At 44.2% G+C, this 18,679-nt stretch overlaps 1 protein-coding gene across 4 annotated transcripts in view; it reads right to left on the bottom strand.

Annotated features, from left to right (window-relative positions):
* The window catches only part of mob2a (MOB kinase activator 2a), a 74,294-nt gene that overhangs the window by 26,129 nt on the left and 29,486 nt on the right, over positions 1–18,679 (bottom strand). The window contains exon 1 of one of the 4 annotated variants that reach the window (XM_051952811.1): positions 17,678–18,248. The exons of 1 other annotated variant lie outside the window; for it this stretch is intronic. In XM_051952811.1, the coding sequence (XP_051808771.1) occupies positions 17,678–17,715 (38 nt within the window). In that variant the 5' untranslated portion in view covers positions 17,716–18,248. Of the gene's footprint in view, positions 1–14,739; positions 15,231–16,304; positions 16,326–17,677; positions 18,249–18,679 lie in introns of those variants that run through there. 2 more of the 4 variants (XM_051952813.1, XM_051952810.1) reach the window with 2 other exon arrangements.

Raw genomic sequence — 18,679 nt, 5'->3', positions numbered from 1 at the left:
TTTTGGCCCACGAGCTGCATGTTTGACACCCCTGCAGTAGAGGGTCATTTTGGACAAAGCATGTTGGACAGTCTCTTCACTACTGAGAGAGGGATAGCTGGCTCAACAGGTTGGGTCTGAAAGTCAGCGGACATTCCACCTATTTGAGACAAAGAAAACAGTGATTCCAGGCCAGTGGTAGATGAGTCACAACCGTAGCAGAAGCGCCTTGGGGCCTGGCAACAGCCCAGCCATCAACCCTGCCAGAGCGGATCTCCAGCCAATCATAGCGGAGATCAAAATGACCGACGTGTCGGGCGCCCAACCGTGTTGGAACCAAAATGAAGGAATAAAACTCTGAGCAGTTCCAAGTTGCTCTATAAGATCTGTTGGCATTGGGTTCTGGGCGTGTGGGAGTGTGCAGTGTGTTTAGGTAAGGTCTTAGCCAGTGAAAACAGAGCAGACTGAAGGTCTTTAGTGCCAGGGGGTTTTCTATAGGCCCGGATAAAGGTCAGCAGGGCCAGGAGACACTCTGCACACTGAACCCAGTGACCTGCCCTGCAAACTCTTAGATAAAACAATAGAGTTCTGGGTTTGCTGCACAAACTATAAAAATATAACAAAAATACATCATCTGCTACCACATTTTTCTCCTGGAGGACAAAAAGGAAAGATCTGTTCCTAGAAAAGGCAATGCAGTCAATGTCAGAACCAATTCAACGATCTTTGAATTTCATTTCTGGAAAACAGATAAATGGAGTGAGCTCTGCAGAAACACTGAGCATGTGTGGCCTGAAACATGCATCTGTACCGAGGATGTCAGAGCACGTGCAAACCAAACCCCGGGCCAGAACAGACGGCTTCAAACTTGCCAAAGTAGTGGGAGTCTATAGACTCTGTGGGAGTGTACAGGGATTCCATGAACCTTTGTCCCCCTCTATAAAACACGTTTACACCTACAGACCGATCTAGGAACATACACTGTGCATTAAGCTTCAGTATCAAGCCCTTTGGTCCGAATCCAACTAGCTTTTGCCCACATGTTTTTCTTTGACCCTCTCCAACTTTATTGCATTTGTCTGTTTGCCTGTGTGCTCTCCCTCTCCTTGGTTTCATCTCTCCTTTGCTCTGCATTCCTGTAGGGGAAGGGCTGCATGCAAAGACATGCCATCGCTCTCTGCACACAGTCTGGCTAAACAAAAGCAGAGAAGAGGAGTGAGAGCTACATGAGGAGTGAACTAAAAGATAAAGAGCATGAGATCTAATAAATATAGCTCTCACTTTGGTTTGACTCAGCCTTTCTTGTTCGGGAGGCAGCCGCGCACTTCATGAGCAAACAAATTAGCGATCAGTGCCATGCTCCTGTCTGCCTAACTGCCACTGCATTCTTTATCCAATTAGAAATCAGGTTAGTTAAGAAATGTTTGTGTTTGAAATGCCTGACTGCCTCTGCAAACCTAACAGCACCGAGGGGATTGTATTAGCAAGTCTGCAAAGAAGAGAGTCGATAAGCTGAAAGACAGGTGGTCATGTTCTGACTGTTTTACAGCTTAACAAAGAGAGGGCTTCAGGAAGAAGACAGGAGATGAGAAATACCAGACTCACGTCCAAACGTTCATAAACTACCATCACCATGGATACTACATGGATCATGTCAGTACGAATGAGCCAGAATTGGATATGAAGCGCAGATATGGATGAAATGGGAGAAGGAGAAAGTCGAGGAAGTGAGAATACAGGGGTCGTTAAGGATTAGCTAAGTGAGAGGGGTGAAGAGAGAGCAACGTAGAACAGAAAGGAGGAGGGTGAACGAAAGTTAAAACAGAACTTTGAGCGAGATGAGAGGAGTGAAAGACTTTGGATCGGTGTGGGAGGTTGTCACAGCATGCCCTGTCCGCCCGGTGCGCCTCCTCCCTACATTCCAAAACGAGGGAGAGTCTCTATCCATCCCAAATTTTACCACTTGGGCAGCCAAACACCTGCCTGTCAAGTGTAAGCACACACAAATGTATCGGTGTGTCCCGAGGCTCAAGCACGAGGTTGACAATTATATAACACTGACTGGGAAAAGGTCGGGGGTTATTGGTCGGAGTGCAGGACAGACAGGTGGGGTAGCACACCTGCAGAATGACCTGTGACATGTGCTGGTCTTCATGTCAGACAGTCACTGTGTCCTCAGAAATGCAGGTAAAAAGGAAGAGGCATGAAGCTTTGTTCCGTTAACAATCACAAGTCTGCAGCAAGGTCGCTCCATCAGTGCCATGAGTTTAATCACAAAGACCGTGAGCTGTAGAGCACCGTGAACCCATCAATCAGGCAACAAGAGGACTGAAGAGAATGTGGGTACAGCTTGTAACTGTCACTATGTGTACAAACTCACAGCTCTGAATATACACGAGCGGTTATGTTGGCACATTCTGTTAGAGCAGGTGTGTTCCTAATGTAATGACTTCATATCGCTGGGGGAAAACAGAAAAGCTTCCCAGAACTCTCATAAACCTCTCATTTCCTGGGAAGAGCATGATAACCTTGGTACTGACACTTGGACACACGAAACTAAACTTTCCCAACTGCAGATAAAATTCTGAACATTTTTTAACTGAATCAAAACATTACCTGCAGATTAGAGCTCCAGTGGTTTGGCATCAGTGCCCAGATGGTGTGAAAAACATTCCTTGTTTTAAACAAACACAGATATAACTTTGGTGTGGGATCAACACTGCCATCTGCTGGTACTAAACGTAGGAGAGCAGAAAGTTGTCACATCAGGTAAGTCAAACACAAAATTATTTGAGATAAGCGGCCTAACGTTGGAGAGGAGTTTAGAGATGAGTGGAGATTTCTTTTTCTTTTGCATCTGAGCGTGAATAAAAGCTCAGAGAAGCTTTCACACCCTGGGAAAAGGTCTCTCAGTGCAGACATTGAAACTTCCACAACCTCACAGCTAGACTGAGTTTTCCATTCCAGGTTTTTTAATAAGGGTGTGGATGCTCAGATGTGTGTGTTCTGTGCGCTTTTTGTCACACTTGAAACCAAACCGGGACTGTGCTGACGCTTTAGACGCCAGCATCCTTTGAGGACCGTAAAACTTAATGAGTTATTTTCCACTACTGCTGGTGTGGTTGAGTAAGACGAGCATTAGAGAGGACGAGGTGTGAAAAAGACACAAGGAGTAATAGGGCGATTTTTTTTTTGCAGGTGAGGTTAGGAGGGAAGAAAAGGGGCGTTTGTGACGTAAAGAAGAGGCGAAAGGGGGAGAGCTGTGGTCAGACGTAAGCTACTGTTTGCTCAGGAGCACAAGAAGCAGTCTGTGCACAGGAAAAATGCCCCTCTCAAAATAAGAAAAAAAAATTTTTCAAGGAACTTACCTTGAAATAAGTGAAAAATCTGCTAATAGAACAAGTGAAAAATGGCTTGGTAAGATTTACTGAAGATATAATATTTAGAATATTGAGATCTTAAAATTAGCTGGTAAAACTTATTTTAAGCTCTATTTTACCAGGACTGTCAAGCTTAGGCGTCTTAAAATAAGCCAGACATGTTAAAAAAAAAACAGCAATTTTTCCACTCAAAAATAGATTTTTGCTTTCACGTAACCTCCTAATTTGAGATGTATTAATCCTCCTGTTGTCTTCATTTACACGCATCAAAAAATATAGTTTCCTTGTTAAAAAAAAAAACCTTCAGGAAGAAAATTAAAATAATTCCTTAAGTCTCCCTTAAAAGTTCTATTTTAAAAATAATCCCACAAATTTGGCAAGAAAATTCTTGTAAATATTAAAAAAATGAGTAAAAATCTTTCAAAAAATCCTAAAAATATCTAGAGTGATCACATATATATCAGTAAAACTTCTAATATTCTCTTTAAGAACATTCAGAAAAAACAAAAATCAACCAAAGTCCAGTGAAATTTGCTGGATTTTGGTTGATTTTTTTGTTCAAGTTCTTAAGAAACATTTTTAACATTTCTTTTTTCCCACCAAAAAAATGTTCAAAGATTTCCCAAAAATGTTGAAAACGTGGCCATCAGAAGTTTCACTATGAATTTTTTATTTTTTTTCCCACATTTTCAAACTTTAAAACGGGTCGATTTTGACCTGCAGGACGACACGAGGGTTAAACTTATTGAGTTTTCTTGTAAAATACAACTCAAAACAAGATAATTTCAAGATTGTTTGACTTAACAAGATATTTAAGATGCACCGTCTTAAAACAAGTCCCTCCATGTTGCTGAAATGTCTCTTGTTAAGTGAATTTATCTTAAACGGAGTGGGATGAGACATTTTGACTAAAAATAAGACTTGGTAAGATGAGTTTTTGCAGTCTGTGTGTGTTTCTGCAAGGTGCCTGCATATTGGAGAGTGGAAGCGGTAGAGAATAAGGTGGAGGGGATTGGATGGAGAAGAAAGACCATCATGGAAAGAGGAGGTGGCGGGAAAAGGTTTGGGGTAGCGCCCATGTTTGCACAGGATGTATGTGTGCGGGGTGGAGTGTGACGGCGTAGACCGCTGGGCTTCAGGGCAAACAGAGCTCTCTTTTCACCTTCTCAAGAGAAAAAAAACAACAACAAAACCAGAGGGCACTGCCAGCACGGACCTTCAAAAATCAGATTCTGCAAAACAGGCAACAGATGCAAAGTCTGCTAATGCGCTCGGGGAGATGAAACAAAAAATGAAGCACACACAGCAGTGCAGGAACTGTGAGCGAGTCTTAAAAGCAAATGATGCAGAGATAAAGAGGAGGGTGTGGGGTTCTAGCACAGTTTGGGTGGCTTTCTGTGCATGCCTGCCCTGATCCAGCTCATTAACTCCTAAGTGAGGGAGTTTAGTCACAGATTCCCTTTAGAGAGGAATGTGGAGAACATATTCACACCACACGCAGAACGTTGCCTTGACCGTAAAAATTCCACTGGTGCTCTCGAGGTAAAACTGTAAGACGGCAGAGAATGAACGACTGATGTCAAACAGCCGGTTCAGCACAGAGTAAGACAGCAGTGACATATTGTACATAACTAACTCTAATGAAGTGTGTAAAAACATACGAGACAGCATGTGAAAAATGCTTAAAATCTGAGTTGCATAAAGACAGGTATGACTGTGCGACACCCGAGGCCAATACGACTCAGAACAAATGATAATGATTTAAGGAACAGCAGATAAAGATCGACACGCTACCTGAAGAGCACACGCCAAATTACATTAGTCTGCTTCTAGTCCATTTCCAGGTATACTGCATAACTCTGCATTCCCTCGGCCCCATGTGAGAAAAACAACAACAAACAGACATGAGAGATGAAAGCAGAGGTTTAGGGGACCCTTTTCCCAGAGGAAAGATCTCCGTTTCAGCAGACACCCAGTTCAAATCCATCAGACTGTCTGGCATGTTGGTGCTTGATTTGTTATTTCACCCCGACCGATGCCCTGCTGCTCTTTAACCCTGAGAACATGGAACCAGCTGACCTGGCCTAATCCTGCTCAACCGGGGCGTCTGACAAACAGCAAACAAGATAAACAGAGCTGTGCTTTTTTTGCTGCTCGTAAGGCTCACAGACTGCTGCGTTCTCATAGCAATATGTGGTCAAGAAAATGCTCCGATATTTTAAAATAAAGTTTGGAAGACTTGATAAAGGGGTCAGTATGCAATTGTGGGACTTTTTAATAACATAGTTGACAGGTATCATAGTTGACATTTTTGCTGTTTTCAGGCCTAAAATCTACACAACACATGGCATTTGTACAGAAAAAATCCTCTAAATATTATAAATACAACTGAGTAAAATTAAAAATTAAAGTTGAGGCGTATTTTGTAATATAAAGATATTTTAGTAAACCTGTTAAATCCACACTTGACTCTCACACTACTTTATATTAAATAACTCAGAAAGCCTTGGAGTCTTCCAGTCTTTTCTTCAGGAGGAAATGACATCATGTGGAGCAGGTCATGTGATCTGGAATTAACACACTTCCTTGAGAAGTGTTTTTGTAATGGGGAACTTAGTTGAAAGTGATTTCTTGGACACAGATACAATTTGTTATTTTCCATACAAAATTTGATATATTGCCAAAAAAGAAATATTTATCATGACTATCTCAACTTAATAAAAAAAGAACACAATCAAAATATTTCTAAATCAGCTCATTTTATTATTTTTTTTAGCTAATTAGAAGGTGGTTGTTACTAATTTTAGATGGTCATTTAGTTGACATTTTTGTGACATCCAGTCAAATTCCGTAATTCTGGAATTTGTAAAGACATGATCACAATGAACGCAGAAAACATAAGGTTTTTTGTTACTTTAATAAAAATGTATGCAAGATCTATCCCATGGACTTCAAAAGTCCCTCAATTATATATTGACCCAAAACAGGTTTGAAAGACCTAAATTTTATTACACATGCATTTTAAAAACGATACGTATTTTTGTGCATTGAGGCATATTTTGTAATATATTCTAATTCATTTTCCTATGAAAGTTCACATTTGTTCCCTGTATCCAGTGTTGCCCTTCTTCCATTGTTGGATTTCCTTTGAATCTTCAGTTCGGCGAACGGCGTGGGCTTCTGAGAAAACACTCGTGTCCCTGCGCTATCCGATTCCAACACTGTTCTCCACAGATGTGACTGTGAGAACATTATGCATCCATCAGATCGAGTCCGTTTTCTACAGTAGCTGTTATCTCTGAAGAGCATCGCTCGACTTGTCACAGCAGCCCCTGAGACTGTGGTTGGCTTTAAATCAGACGACACACATCTGCCGCTCTGCTTATCTCAAAGCCCGCACGGTCAGACAGGGCGAACAAGGACATTTTCAGAGAACAGTACAGACAGTGCCTCTCTTTTTAAAAATTCATTAGTGCTGAGGTGAGTGCCACAGTTCACGCAGTGCTTTGATTAAAAACTAGAACCAAAAACACACTATATTATCTGATGTCTTCTTTTGGAGCACATTCTGCTCTGTTGAAACTGTGATGACGCAGTAATGTGCGTAAACACCAAAAATATAAACTTCCTCAGTGTGTCACTTTACCCCCAAAATCCAGAGAAGTCCAGCAAAATGAGAAAGAAAACAAAATCCACCTCCCTGATGACTAGATGAGATCTGTGCTCCATCTGATAGCAGAGGAAACTCTGGACCATTGTGCGAGTTTGATCAACTCTGGGAGTGATAAAGGCGGAGGAAGTGGTCACACCCAGGAGTTTGGAAAGAGGTGAGGAGAAGCATGGAGGCCAAAATGATTAGCAAACCCAAAAACCAAGCTGGTGAGATATGAGTGAGTCAGTCCTCTCTCTAGGAACTTGTGGTGAGTGCGCCTGTGTGTGCATTTTAACCTCTAATCGGCTTACAGGTGCACAGACCAAGTTAGTGCAAGTCTTTGTTTGTGCAACAGCTCTCCTGCCCAGAGAGGAAGTCGGATCTCTCGACGGAAAGACACTTGGAAGGAAGGAAGGCATGTTTTAACCACCAGCACCGCCTCTCATGGACATCCACCCATAACAACAACAACGCGGACACCAAACAGCAGTACAAAAACACAAGCAGCGTGGAGCCCACAGTGACACCATCTCATTTTTTGAAGGACGTGCTCCACCCGAAGACTTATTTTCCAGTAATTAGAGTCGACAGATGATCATGTGAAGATGTCGGTAAATATCAGTCTCTGGAGGCTAATCAGGAGGAAAAACACACAGTATGCACGTTTGGCAAAGGCAGAGAGGTGTTGTTTGGTACAACGTGGTGAAGGAGTCACGTGTTTCTGTCTGGCAACCACAACAGAGGAGAGGAACAGGCAGACTGGGGAAGTGGAGGGGAAGACTGGAGACAAAGAGAAAAGCAGCAAACGCTATGGAAATTCCTGGACAAAGCAACGCATTGCTGAGATGACAGCGAAACCACAGCGAAGCCCCGTCCTTTGTCAGAGACTGGCATGGGGGAAATATTACAGTAAGCCCTGTGTGAGACCGCTGGGAGGCAAAAGACGCACAATCACACATGTATACAATCCTACAAACACTGTCAGAGGCAAAACAGCTATTAGGTTTACATAAAGACTGACTTTTTCTGCTCCTTCCTCAAAAACATCCTCGCCAACACATATGGTGGCAAAACAAAAAGCACGCCTGGCGTCCACAGATGGTACGTCAAAGAGCAAGGGAAGGAAGTGGGCGGAGGCAGCTGCTGCCGGCGTAAGAATGGGAAAACAAAAGAGATGGATAGAAGGGAGACACAGGAGAGGTCAAATCAATAGATGTCCTTGGAGCAGCCAGAGCAGAGGCGTGTGCGCCCCTCGCTTCATCGCTGATGCTCACATCGCCCTACGCTCCAGTGAGACCAATATAATCTGATCCTTTTATGAGCGGATGAGATCAGCGACTCTTAACACTATAAAGTTGTGTATGTGCGCATTTAAGTGTCCGTGTGTCAAGGGTTTCAGATGTAAACAAGCCTCTGATTGGCTGGACGTAGAGGAGTATCTGACTCCCACCTGGGCAGATGAGCGTATGCAGTGACATCATCTCTCCCAGCTGGGGGGAGGGGAGGGCCACTAGTGCAGCGTGCACATGTCTGCCACACAAAAGACTAACAATGCTAAAAACTCCCACTCAGACTTAAAACAAGGGCTACAAATGGGTATTTTATTCGAGGTTTGTCCTTGTTTGGCTCACAGCCTTCGAGTTCTCGAATAAATGTTATGAACACTGCCTCAGAACATGCTGGAGTCAGCACTCTGCAGCATCTCTGCTCGCTCCAGAGCCAGAGTTTCTCCGCTCTGATTAAATATAGCCTCACAAGGAGGGAGTTCAGTGTTTGCGTGCGACACATGACGTAAGTGAGATCCAGCTGTGCTTTAAAATGTGTGAAATATGACAATCTGGTCTTAATAAAGCTGCATTTCTGGAGGCTACTTAGAACTTTCCCTGTCTTTTTCTAAATACCCTCCTCCTCTTCAGTCTATCCTTGGTAACAGCGCCATGTCAGATGGTAGATAATTGAAACAAATGAGGGGGCATAGCTTCCAAAGGCACTGCAGCACAGAGGCAATTACACAACTATGCAGTCGTGTGTGTGTGTGTGTGTGTGTGTGTGTGTGTGTGTGTGTGTGTGTGTGTGTGTGTGTGTGTGTGTGTGTGTGTGAGAGAGGGAATGCATAGTGTGTCTTAGGTTGAGACAGAAGGCAAATAAGGGAGTCTTACCTACTTACCACCATCTTCTCCATTCAATTAAGCTGCGCCAGACCACCCCTCCCTCTCACCCTTGCCCGGGACAAACTTGATAAACAGGAAGTGAGGCGCCCAGGCACTTCCTGGCTCCCTTCAAATGGGCCTCTTGTTCCCAGAGGCTGAGCAGAGAAGCCATGCTGCTGTAGCTCCTACAACCAATTTCCCCACTTCGTTTACAGTCTGTACGAAGCCTCCAGGCTCGTTGTTTGGGTAGTGAATTCTGTCTAACCCTTTTCCTGCCACCTGACCAACCTACAAACACAATGAAGCCATTATCCACTTGCCAATTGGGCCACCACGCAGCTGTAAGAAGTTTTTCCATGCCTACGAGGCACCTGCTGCCACACACAGACATGTAATATTTGTCTGATCAGCACTTATTAAACATGCAGCGTGTTTTGCTCTTACTGAGCTACCTTCTTTTTGTTATAATCTCAGCTGATGAAAAACTAAATTCAGTTGTTTCAGTCACAAAAGACCTGCACAGAAGTCCGGTGGCTTTTTATTTGAGCGTGTGCGTTACTGCGTGTGCTGACTGTGACCATCTAAATGCAGAGGTGAGGTTAGTGCAAGGCCATCTCTTTCTCCTCCTGAGCCAGCAGAACTAGGCTGCTCCTGAAAACACACAGTGCTGGTGTTATGCAACCGGCCTCGTGCGTGGGGTCTGCCCTCTGCAGTGACTGGAGGGCAGGTGAAAGCAGAGAAGGACAATCAGTTGAGTCAAGACTGACGGAGCTCTTACATGAGCACTGACTGACCAGTGTCACTCCACAGTGTAACGTAGTACATGTACTGATTGGATCCAGGGAACTCAGGCAACTTGGGCAGGGTTCATCCGCAGACAGAAGAGTCTAAAGCTCATTCAAGCTCAGAAATGAGAGGAAACAGGCAGATTGTACTTCTGAGTGTCCCCCAAAGCCTGAAATCAGAGGAGATTATTTCAAACACAGGGAGGAAATTCAAAGGAAAAGATCTAGATCTGTGCTCATCTGTGGCCACATTAACATTACATCAGTTCAGTTTTAAAGCAGAGTCTAATTTTTCATGAAAAAACAAGTGTCCAGACAAAATGGGTACTTTTTTTCTTCTTAGGTGTCTTGCTTAATCGTGTTGATGACCATGCCTTTCCACTTTTCTCTGTCATACATTGCATGTAGTACAGAGTCAGCCTTCCATGCATTTGTCCAGTCCTTGATATTGACTATAAAAGTCATTCTCTGGCGCCATCTTGCTTTCCTCCCTTCTATTTTGTCTGTTATTGCAAGATTGTGTATACTACTCCCCCTCCTCACGTCCTGGGAATTTTATTTTTCTCCATTTGATGGCTGCCAGCACTATCCTGGGCATAACGTTAAACTGCATCCAGAAACAAGGCTCACCTCTGGGCTTTGGGGAAGGTGGAACAACACCTTGATTGTCATTGTTCTCAGGTCCACTTTGACTCTGAGTGGTAGGACCTGAAAGGGTGCCAGCTATGGCTTAAATAGCTCCATTTATGGGTAAATATACAGCAGAAGGCAATGGCAAACCACTGCTGTATGATGCCAAGAAGAACCATACCAGTCCAACCAAAACAGGTACACTTCCTCCTGATGTGCATACTTCAAGCAAGCCAGGTTTAGAAAACTAGCAAAGAAGAAATGGTAGACAATCTCCACTTGTGCAGTAGCTTCTCGTCACTTTAATTCATTGTTAATTACCAGGATGATCTAGTAAAAGAGACTATTCATTGCAGTCAGACTTTTACTAGTTGAATGATAAATAACAGTAATTGATAGCAGATTACAACAGTTTCAGTGAGAGAAAGTCGGATCGACAGCATCATCACAGTGTAATCGAAGGTTTTTCCTGAGTTTACAGGAGTATAAAGTTGGCAAAGCGTCGTTGTTGTGCTTCTTCTTCCTCCTACTGCTCTAATTCAAGCAGTGATGTGACTGCGATCCCACAAACCTCAGTTTTCCCTGTAAACATCGCAATGCCAAGTGTTTAGGAAAAGCTCAATTTTGAGGGGAGTTTTCAGCTTATTTTTTAGCCAATATAAAGAGAAAAACAATATGATCATAAAAATGGTTAGAGCAGGCCTTAGTTTGATTAGGATGAACAGAGGAGGAAAACTTAAACTGCACGGGCCCCTTGTTTGGGTGGATTAGCATAGAATAAACACCAGTTAGGTATCAGTGTCAGTAGAAAGAAATATTGATCATACAAAATCAATATTTAGAAAATATTCATATTTTCCTCAAGCTCTTTCCCAGAAATAATCTTCAACAGACCATCAAACCTTTATTTAAAATAAAAAGGCTGAGCTTGCTGCTTAGTTTGATGTCTAAGCATTCTTTTCCAGCCTGAATGACGGATCAGCTCTATTGTACAGCACAAAAGCCGCAGGAAATAATGTCATCCAGTTCCTCCAGGAAAAGCCTTTAATAGATAATGACCTCATGAGATTTCTATGCACTTGCTGCAGCTACATTTTTTTCTTTTTTTGACCTAACTTTCTTGACAGACTGGACCGTTTCAACTTCATTAAATCGATTCCCGACTGAGTGGCCGGCAGCAGCCACAGGAGGATGGAGTCAGCCGGGCTGAGGGTTGTTGGTGGAGAATGACGTTCTTGTTGAGCCGAGCGTCTCTGTGCGAGCAGCCAGTCCTGCCACAGATAGTCTAATGAGAGACACATGGCAGCCAGTATGATCTGCCCCGCTAATATAACGCACAGCATAATGACACACTCAGAGCTGTTGTTCCACACGACACATTATAAAACTTACCAACTGATCTGCTGCGAGAAAACACACACGCACACACGCACAAACACACATGCTTTTGTCGTGATGCAGCCTCTGGGTCTGAATGCGCCTGCTTTCCAGCAACACCTCAAAATGGGTTTAGAAACATTAAACCACACAGCTGAGGGGAAAATGTAATTTTTTTGTTACCGTTTCATGCGGTGATTGTGTGTGGAGACGTGACGACCACAACTTAAACCTTAGACGGAATCATGAACGAAAGCTGAATGAAAACCTGACCAGGATTCAACTCAAACCGCGGTAGGTACTTTGGGACTGTTGTGCTGGACGAGGCTGTGGAAAATCGATCTCGTGAGTGTGTGTGTGTCTGAGTGTGTTCACATGTGACAATGTACACATGACGAGGTTAAAAGTCCAACCTGCAAATCCTGACCACTCTGCTTCTTCTGCACTTTCTATTGGTGCTAAATCATTTAAAACAGTCACCCTCACGAGGAACAATAACAATTTCTGCTGTCTTGCTTACAGATTAGGGTCACAACTATTAGATTTTTATAATCACATAATAGTTTCTCCAAGAATACACAATTTTTTCTGTCTTTATTATGGACCACTGACACTTAAATCCCCTCAAGACTGGTTAATCTGTCAACAGGCAGCAAACACAAGAAGCACACATCAAATCTTATTAATCTTACACAGATAATTCAAGGTCAAAAGTTATGAATAGCAGCTGGGATATTTTGTTTTTTATGTTTCCTTATAAAAAAAAAGCATATTAAATGAAACTGCCAGACTGCTTAACACAAATAATTTGATGATTGGTAAGAGACACTGCCACTAATTAACTCAGCAAAAACATAAAAGCATGAAACGGGCTTGTCTGGGTCTATCTGGTGGTAACACAATACACCTATCAGTACTCTTAATGTTTGCTAATTTACATACAATATCTTATTAAACCTGAAAACGTGTAAAATGTAAAAGCACACCACAAAAAAACAACAAACACCAACCTACTTCTTTAATCAGATGTGGAGTCATTTTAAATGGTGTCACACAAAACACTTCTAAGAATCTTTTCAGACGATTCACCATTTAAAATGTAAATAAACTCTAGCATCATTTGATTAGCTTAATGTAATTTTGTGCCAGACGGTTAAAGTCAACTAATCGGTACTTCGCCAAGTCATTCCCGCTTCTCCCCGGGTTCACTTATCGGTAAGCCGCTGCTTCTGACTGCACAAAAACATAATACACCAGCCAGGAAATTAAAGTCATTTCCATTTGATTTTACTTTACGTCATGCGATGACAGATCGTTCAATTGCTCCATTCTAAACAGGATGATCAACATTAGGGTTGACAGTGTCTGACGAAGCGCTGGCAGACGTTTTCTATTGCACACAATGCCACTGTTGAAAGCCTGGAACACCGGAGCCCAGGGGACGGTGGGCTGGCCTGAGCCGAGGTCAACGAGGACCCGTTTACATGGGTGTGCCTCCAAAAACACACATCAATCAAGGCATATAACATCACCACCAAGCCATCCGATTGGCTGATCAGGATGGCAAGGGAGGGGAAATTCTAAAAATAGACGTGAGAGCCCATTTTGGCTTAATGAGCCCAGGAGACATCAGTGTTTTGTCCAGTCCCACCCCTGCCTTGGTCGTGACTCGGGGGGAAGAACGTAAGTATTCTGGCTCAAGCTCTGCCTTCACAAGGCTTCTGTGTGTATTTCACAGAGAGCCTCAGATTTACATGACACACGCATTCATACTAAGAGAAGCAGCGAAGTCTAAACAAAGTTCTGAATCACAGCAAGGCCTAATCTAATCCAGCTGTGCTGTGTGCGTCTACGTTAAAGCTACAATTTTACCCTCACCATCAAAACGCTCCTTTAGAGCTAGAAAGTTATATTTAGACTTTATACAGCAGTTAAGGCACACTCAGGCTGGCTAACCCCACAACCACAAGAGAGGGGAACCAAATCCTTTCTGCTCCAGCTGCCAGACAACGTAATCTAAATGATCTTAGCCCTTTCTCTCAGGCACAATAAGCTGCTATTTGGGTGCCAGTAAGTCAGTCAGATTTGAAAACTAATGCACAAGTTCAACAATACATGACAGCTGTGCCAAGTCAAGAGAAGCAAATGGAAAGAAATTGTACAAACAAAAGAGCAAAGTCTGTTCAGTCCAATGCTGTGCAAACAGCAAAAACAGAAGAGGAGAAAAAACACACATCCCGTCCTCTTTTAGGGGAACACTGTGTCCAAACAAACAGTGGTGCACTGCCAAAGGGTGTCAAAGCAGGACGAGAGGGAAAGTTTGACTGACAAGCTGCCTTTTGGCTGCATTCCATTTCATTCCAATTAGTCTTAACCTGCGCTCCAAACAAACCCCGTAACCGTCCAGTGACGTCCATTGCCCCTCCTCCTCGGTCAGCTATAGAGGCTGGCTGTGTGCCATCCCTTTCCCTCTGTCCGCAACTCCCTCCCTCCTTCTCATCTCTTCCCCTCCCACAATTCAAGACACCCCGTGTGTCTGACTACAGCAGAATCTCTGCCTGCTACAGCAGCACTGTCCTCAAATGTCTCCTCCAAACCGCAGCACAATAACAGAGCAAGCGAACAGGCAGGAGAGGGGAGGGAGAGGGTCAGACAGAGAACTAAATCAAAGTCTGGAAATTGCAGTTGTCCAACGCTGCAAAGCCAAGTACAACGTCAACAACAACAACACACAACAGCAGAGAAAAGGAAGGGGAAAAGGTCAAGAGATGAGACGAGGAAACTACCTATAGAAGAAGCAGTCGCAGCACACCAGAACCCCCATCCAGCAGGTGATGAAGCCGAGCCGAGGTGACGATGCTCCTACCCACAGCACCTTTTCCTCCCGTTCGCCTCCCCGTCCCTGCACCTTTCTTGCAAACTCGGCTACAGGTGCACCAGGATCGCGGCTCTCAGCTCCAGCATGGCACTAATCATACGTGTGCTGAACTGGCCCGTGGCTTCAACACAGGTAACGCAGGCGGAAGAACTGACGCGCAAAGGCCAAGAAAACACTTTTCAAAACAAGAAAAATCTGTCACAAAACCAGACACACTTCTTCTCTGTGCATGTTTCTCTCTCTCTTCCTTCTAACTACTGCAACTGCCTGCCTCACTTTCACACTCTTGTGCTCTCTTGCTCTCCCTCACCCTCCCTCTGCCTCTCTTTCTCCCTCACTTGCTGGCTTCCACTTGAAAGGCGGGAAGATTAGCTTGGCAAACAGAGTCCCATAAACAAATTGCTGACTGCTGGGCAGTACAGGATGGACTGCAGGGGAGAGGGAAAGAGAGGGACAGAGAGGGAGGAAACAATTCCTGGGAGGCGACAATCTCAACCATCTGTATACATCCCAAACAAGAGCTAAACATCCCATCTCCACCCACACCAAACAAGCTCTGTTTGCTAAACCTGAGCCTGTCAAACCGCTCTGGAGAGTTAATCAGTGCAGCAAGTAGACTGCGTCTTAACGCTTTTGCACCTTCAGTAATATGCAACCCAGAGTTCTAACAGCAGATGGTAATTGTCAACTCTTGTGTCAACAGTGAGGAGGAGGGTCTAAACGTGTGAACAAACATGCAGCACATACAACAAACATGACTTTTCATTCACAGAAATGATGCAGAGGTACGTATGGGAGGGGCTAGTGCAAAGGCAAGCCCCCAGGAAGTGAGCCAATCACTGCAGAGTATTCTAGATACGGTGCCGGGCAAATAAGGTGAAGGACACCCAGTGAATTATGGGCCTCGATCCATCTCTTCCTGTTCTCCCTGCATCATTAAATAAAAGCAATCACTTTCTTTTGCTCCCTCCTTTCTGAGAAGAACACACAAACAGGAAGGCACGTTCTAAGGGACTGCAGTGTACAGATCAATGCTGCTGTAATCGAAGGCTGCAGACACTGCTGGACCGGACAGACACAAACACGAGATTAACCAACCACGACGAAGGCAGCCGACGTCGCTGAATACCGACGCTCAATGTCAAACTTCACTCTGCTGCTCTGCTGAAAACAAATCACTGCATCACTGCCAAGAAAAAGATCGAGAGACAACAGAGGCAGAGGCGACGTTCACCTTCAGAAGATGGCAGTTATGTAACAACTGCAGAGGAACAGTTTTGCTCTTATTCTTTCATTGACTTATCAAAGCAGAAGCTCCAAACAGTGAGATGGATGGAAAAGTGACCAGAGCTGCACCCAAACCTTCCACACTAAACTTCAGACATCACCTTAGCACAGCAGTGGACTCTACTTCTTTGCATGCATGTTCTTTCTGAAACAAAAGGTGACAAAGAACTGCAGCAGCTCTCCTACATTCACTGACGTCATCCTTCTTCTTTCTCCTAAACCGCCACCACCTCCTCTTCCTCCTCTTCGCTCCCTGGAGGCCAGTCTCCAGGAGCTCCAGCTGAAAGGCCTCCTCTTTCACCGTTTAATTACCTCATCTCTCTCTCACCTGCACACTTACATGTGAAAGCACGCTTCACGCACACACAATGATCACAAAGGGGAGGATGCAGACTTTTACTGCACACTTCCCTAAGTGAAAACAGAAAGGGAAGGAGGAGGAGGAGGGGGTGCATGGCGATAACATCATTCACGCATTTTCAGCCGTGTAATGAAGTGAAGTGAGCGTTGGGGGGCTTGGCAGTCGTTAGCGCCCTTTGTGTTTCGGTACCTGAGAGTCAGGATGTGGGTTTTGTGTGTGTCGAGTACAGCGGAAAGCCGTGTGGCGGTGTAAGAAGGCGAAAGAGGAAAAGGAGCGCCGGAGGAAAAGTGCAAGAAACGAAAGCGCCGTTAAACCAACTGTCACTTCCAACAATATGACCAAGTAATTATGGGAGTCTGTGTGCACTTCCTCAAACCTTTAGGCCTTATCAAAATCCAAAGACATCCGGAGTGACAGCTGCATTGGTTGGATTTAGGGAAAGCTGTGTGACTTGGAATGGTGGTAAGACAAAGAAAGTATTTTTCTTATAAACTTGTGACTTGGACAGATAACACAATAAAGAGAGAGAGAGAGAACCACTGAGCTGGGGAAAGACCCGACTCGTGACAGGGTTTAAAAACACCCAGACAGAAGCAATCATGTCCCAGAGAAAGTGGGATAGAGGGGTAGAAGATCATTCACACTGCTGCACTCATGCACCGACACATAGAAAGTTGCTAGGTGATGGAACCTCAAGAGGGGGGCATTTGTTGAGGGAGATAAAGAGAGAAGGGAAGGAGGTGGAGGGGGTAAAAAAAGAAAGAGAGAAATCTTTCTTCCTAAATGGATGAGGGAAAACAAAAGAGGCAGCCCAACCCCTAAAGCGAGACAGACAGGTTTCTCCCGATCCACTCCACACGTGGGCTGATGAAAGGACATCCGTGAAAGGAAGTGAAATGATATCATCAATGGGTGATCAGGGAAAGGTGCTAAACTGGGAAAAAAAACTAAATATTACGGATGCTGTGTAGCTTTATAAGTGATACTTGCAAAGTTTGCACAAAAAGACAAAGAATTATCATTGCTAATGAAGCAACAAAAAGTCTCCTGGAGATTTATTAGGCATAAAGTGAAATAAAGAGACTCATTGTAAAGCACAGAAACTGATTTATGAGGTAAGGGTATAACCAAACATGCTGCCTCCCTCCTTGCTTCATATGGATTAATAAGTTGCACACATTTCCACCAACCCTCTTACCTATTTAACGTATAGGAGCCGTTCCTTTTAAACCTCATCCTGGACGACAGAAAGCGGATAAAGAAATCCAGAATTGACGCTTGTTTTGCTGTTTTGTCGCACCTCGGAAAGAAGAAACAAGAAAACCAGCAGCAGCAGCAGTAGCAGCAGCGAGTCTCTCCCTTTTCCTGCAGAACAAACAAACGCGGAACAATACGGAGTTGCTGTTTCTTCTTCTCCAACACTGTTCCTCTCTGTCGTTTCTCTCTCTTTCCCCCCTCCTCTGCGATTTAGTTTCCGTGGGGCAGGGTTAACGAGTCTTCATGCTGCAGGAGTTCCGATTAAAAGAAGAAAGAGAGATCTCGCAGCGGTGGCTAAAATCGAGCGATATTAACACGGAGTCTGGTTGAGGCTGATGCTTTGTGTCCACGGCCGCGCTGACGTAAACCCGCCGAGCTTTTTCACTCCCAAAGAAAACACCCAAACGAAACTTGAACCATCCCTTTCTGCATGTCCACACAAACACCCGCTCCTCCTGTTCTATTCGGCGGCATTCAACGGGAATAAAGTCACGCCTAAACGCTAGAAATATTAGAAAGAAAACAACAAGAAGCCGGTGGTGCCTTTAAAAAAAACCACACACGGGGGGGGGGGGGGGGGGGGGGGGAATTTTCCGATGCGAGCCAGCGTCTTTCTGTCCGTTCACGGTCCTGTGGAGGCTCTCATGTTTCAACCGCGTTTCCTATCTGAGGAGCTATATATACACATTTATATTCCTCCATAGACTGAACACAAACCAGACTCCACCGACCCAACACGGATCTTGTCAACGCCTGAAGGGTGAGACAGATTTGAGGCTAAGAATAGGGCTGAGGATCCATTAATGCCATTTAAATCCAAAGCAGCCCTTCCAAGTATATGTGAGTCTTTCTAATGCACACACACACACAATAACTGTACATTTCATGACACTGGAAGCTGTTAAACTCCAGAAGCAGTGTCACTAGGGCTTTTATAAATTAC

Source organism: Acanthochromis polyacanthus, chromosome 8, assembly GCF_021347895.1.
Source record: "Acanthochromis polyacanthus isolate Apoly-LR-REF ecotype Palm Island chromosome 8, KAUST_Apoly_ChrSc, whole genome shotgun sequence".
In the NCBI taxonomy this organism is placed as follows: Eukaryota; Metazoa; Chordata; class Actinopteri; family Pomacentridae; genus Acanthochromis; species Acanthochromis polyacanthus.
The sequence above is the reverse complement of the archived record's forward strand: the minus strand, read 5'-3'. Positions and strand labels throughout refer to the sequence as shown.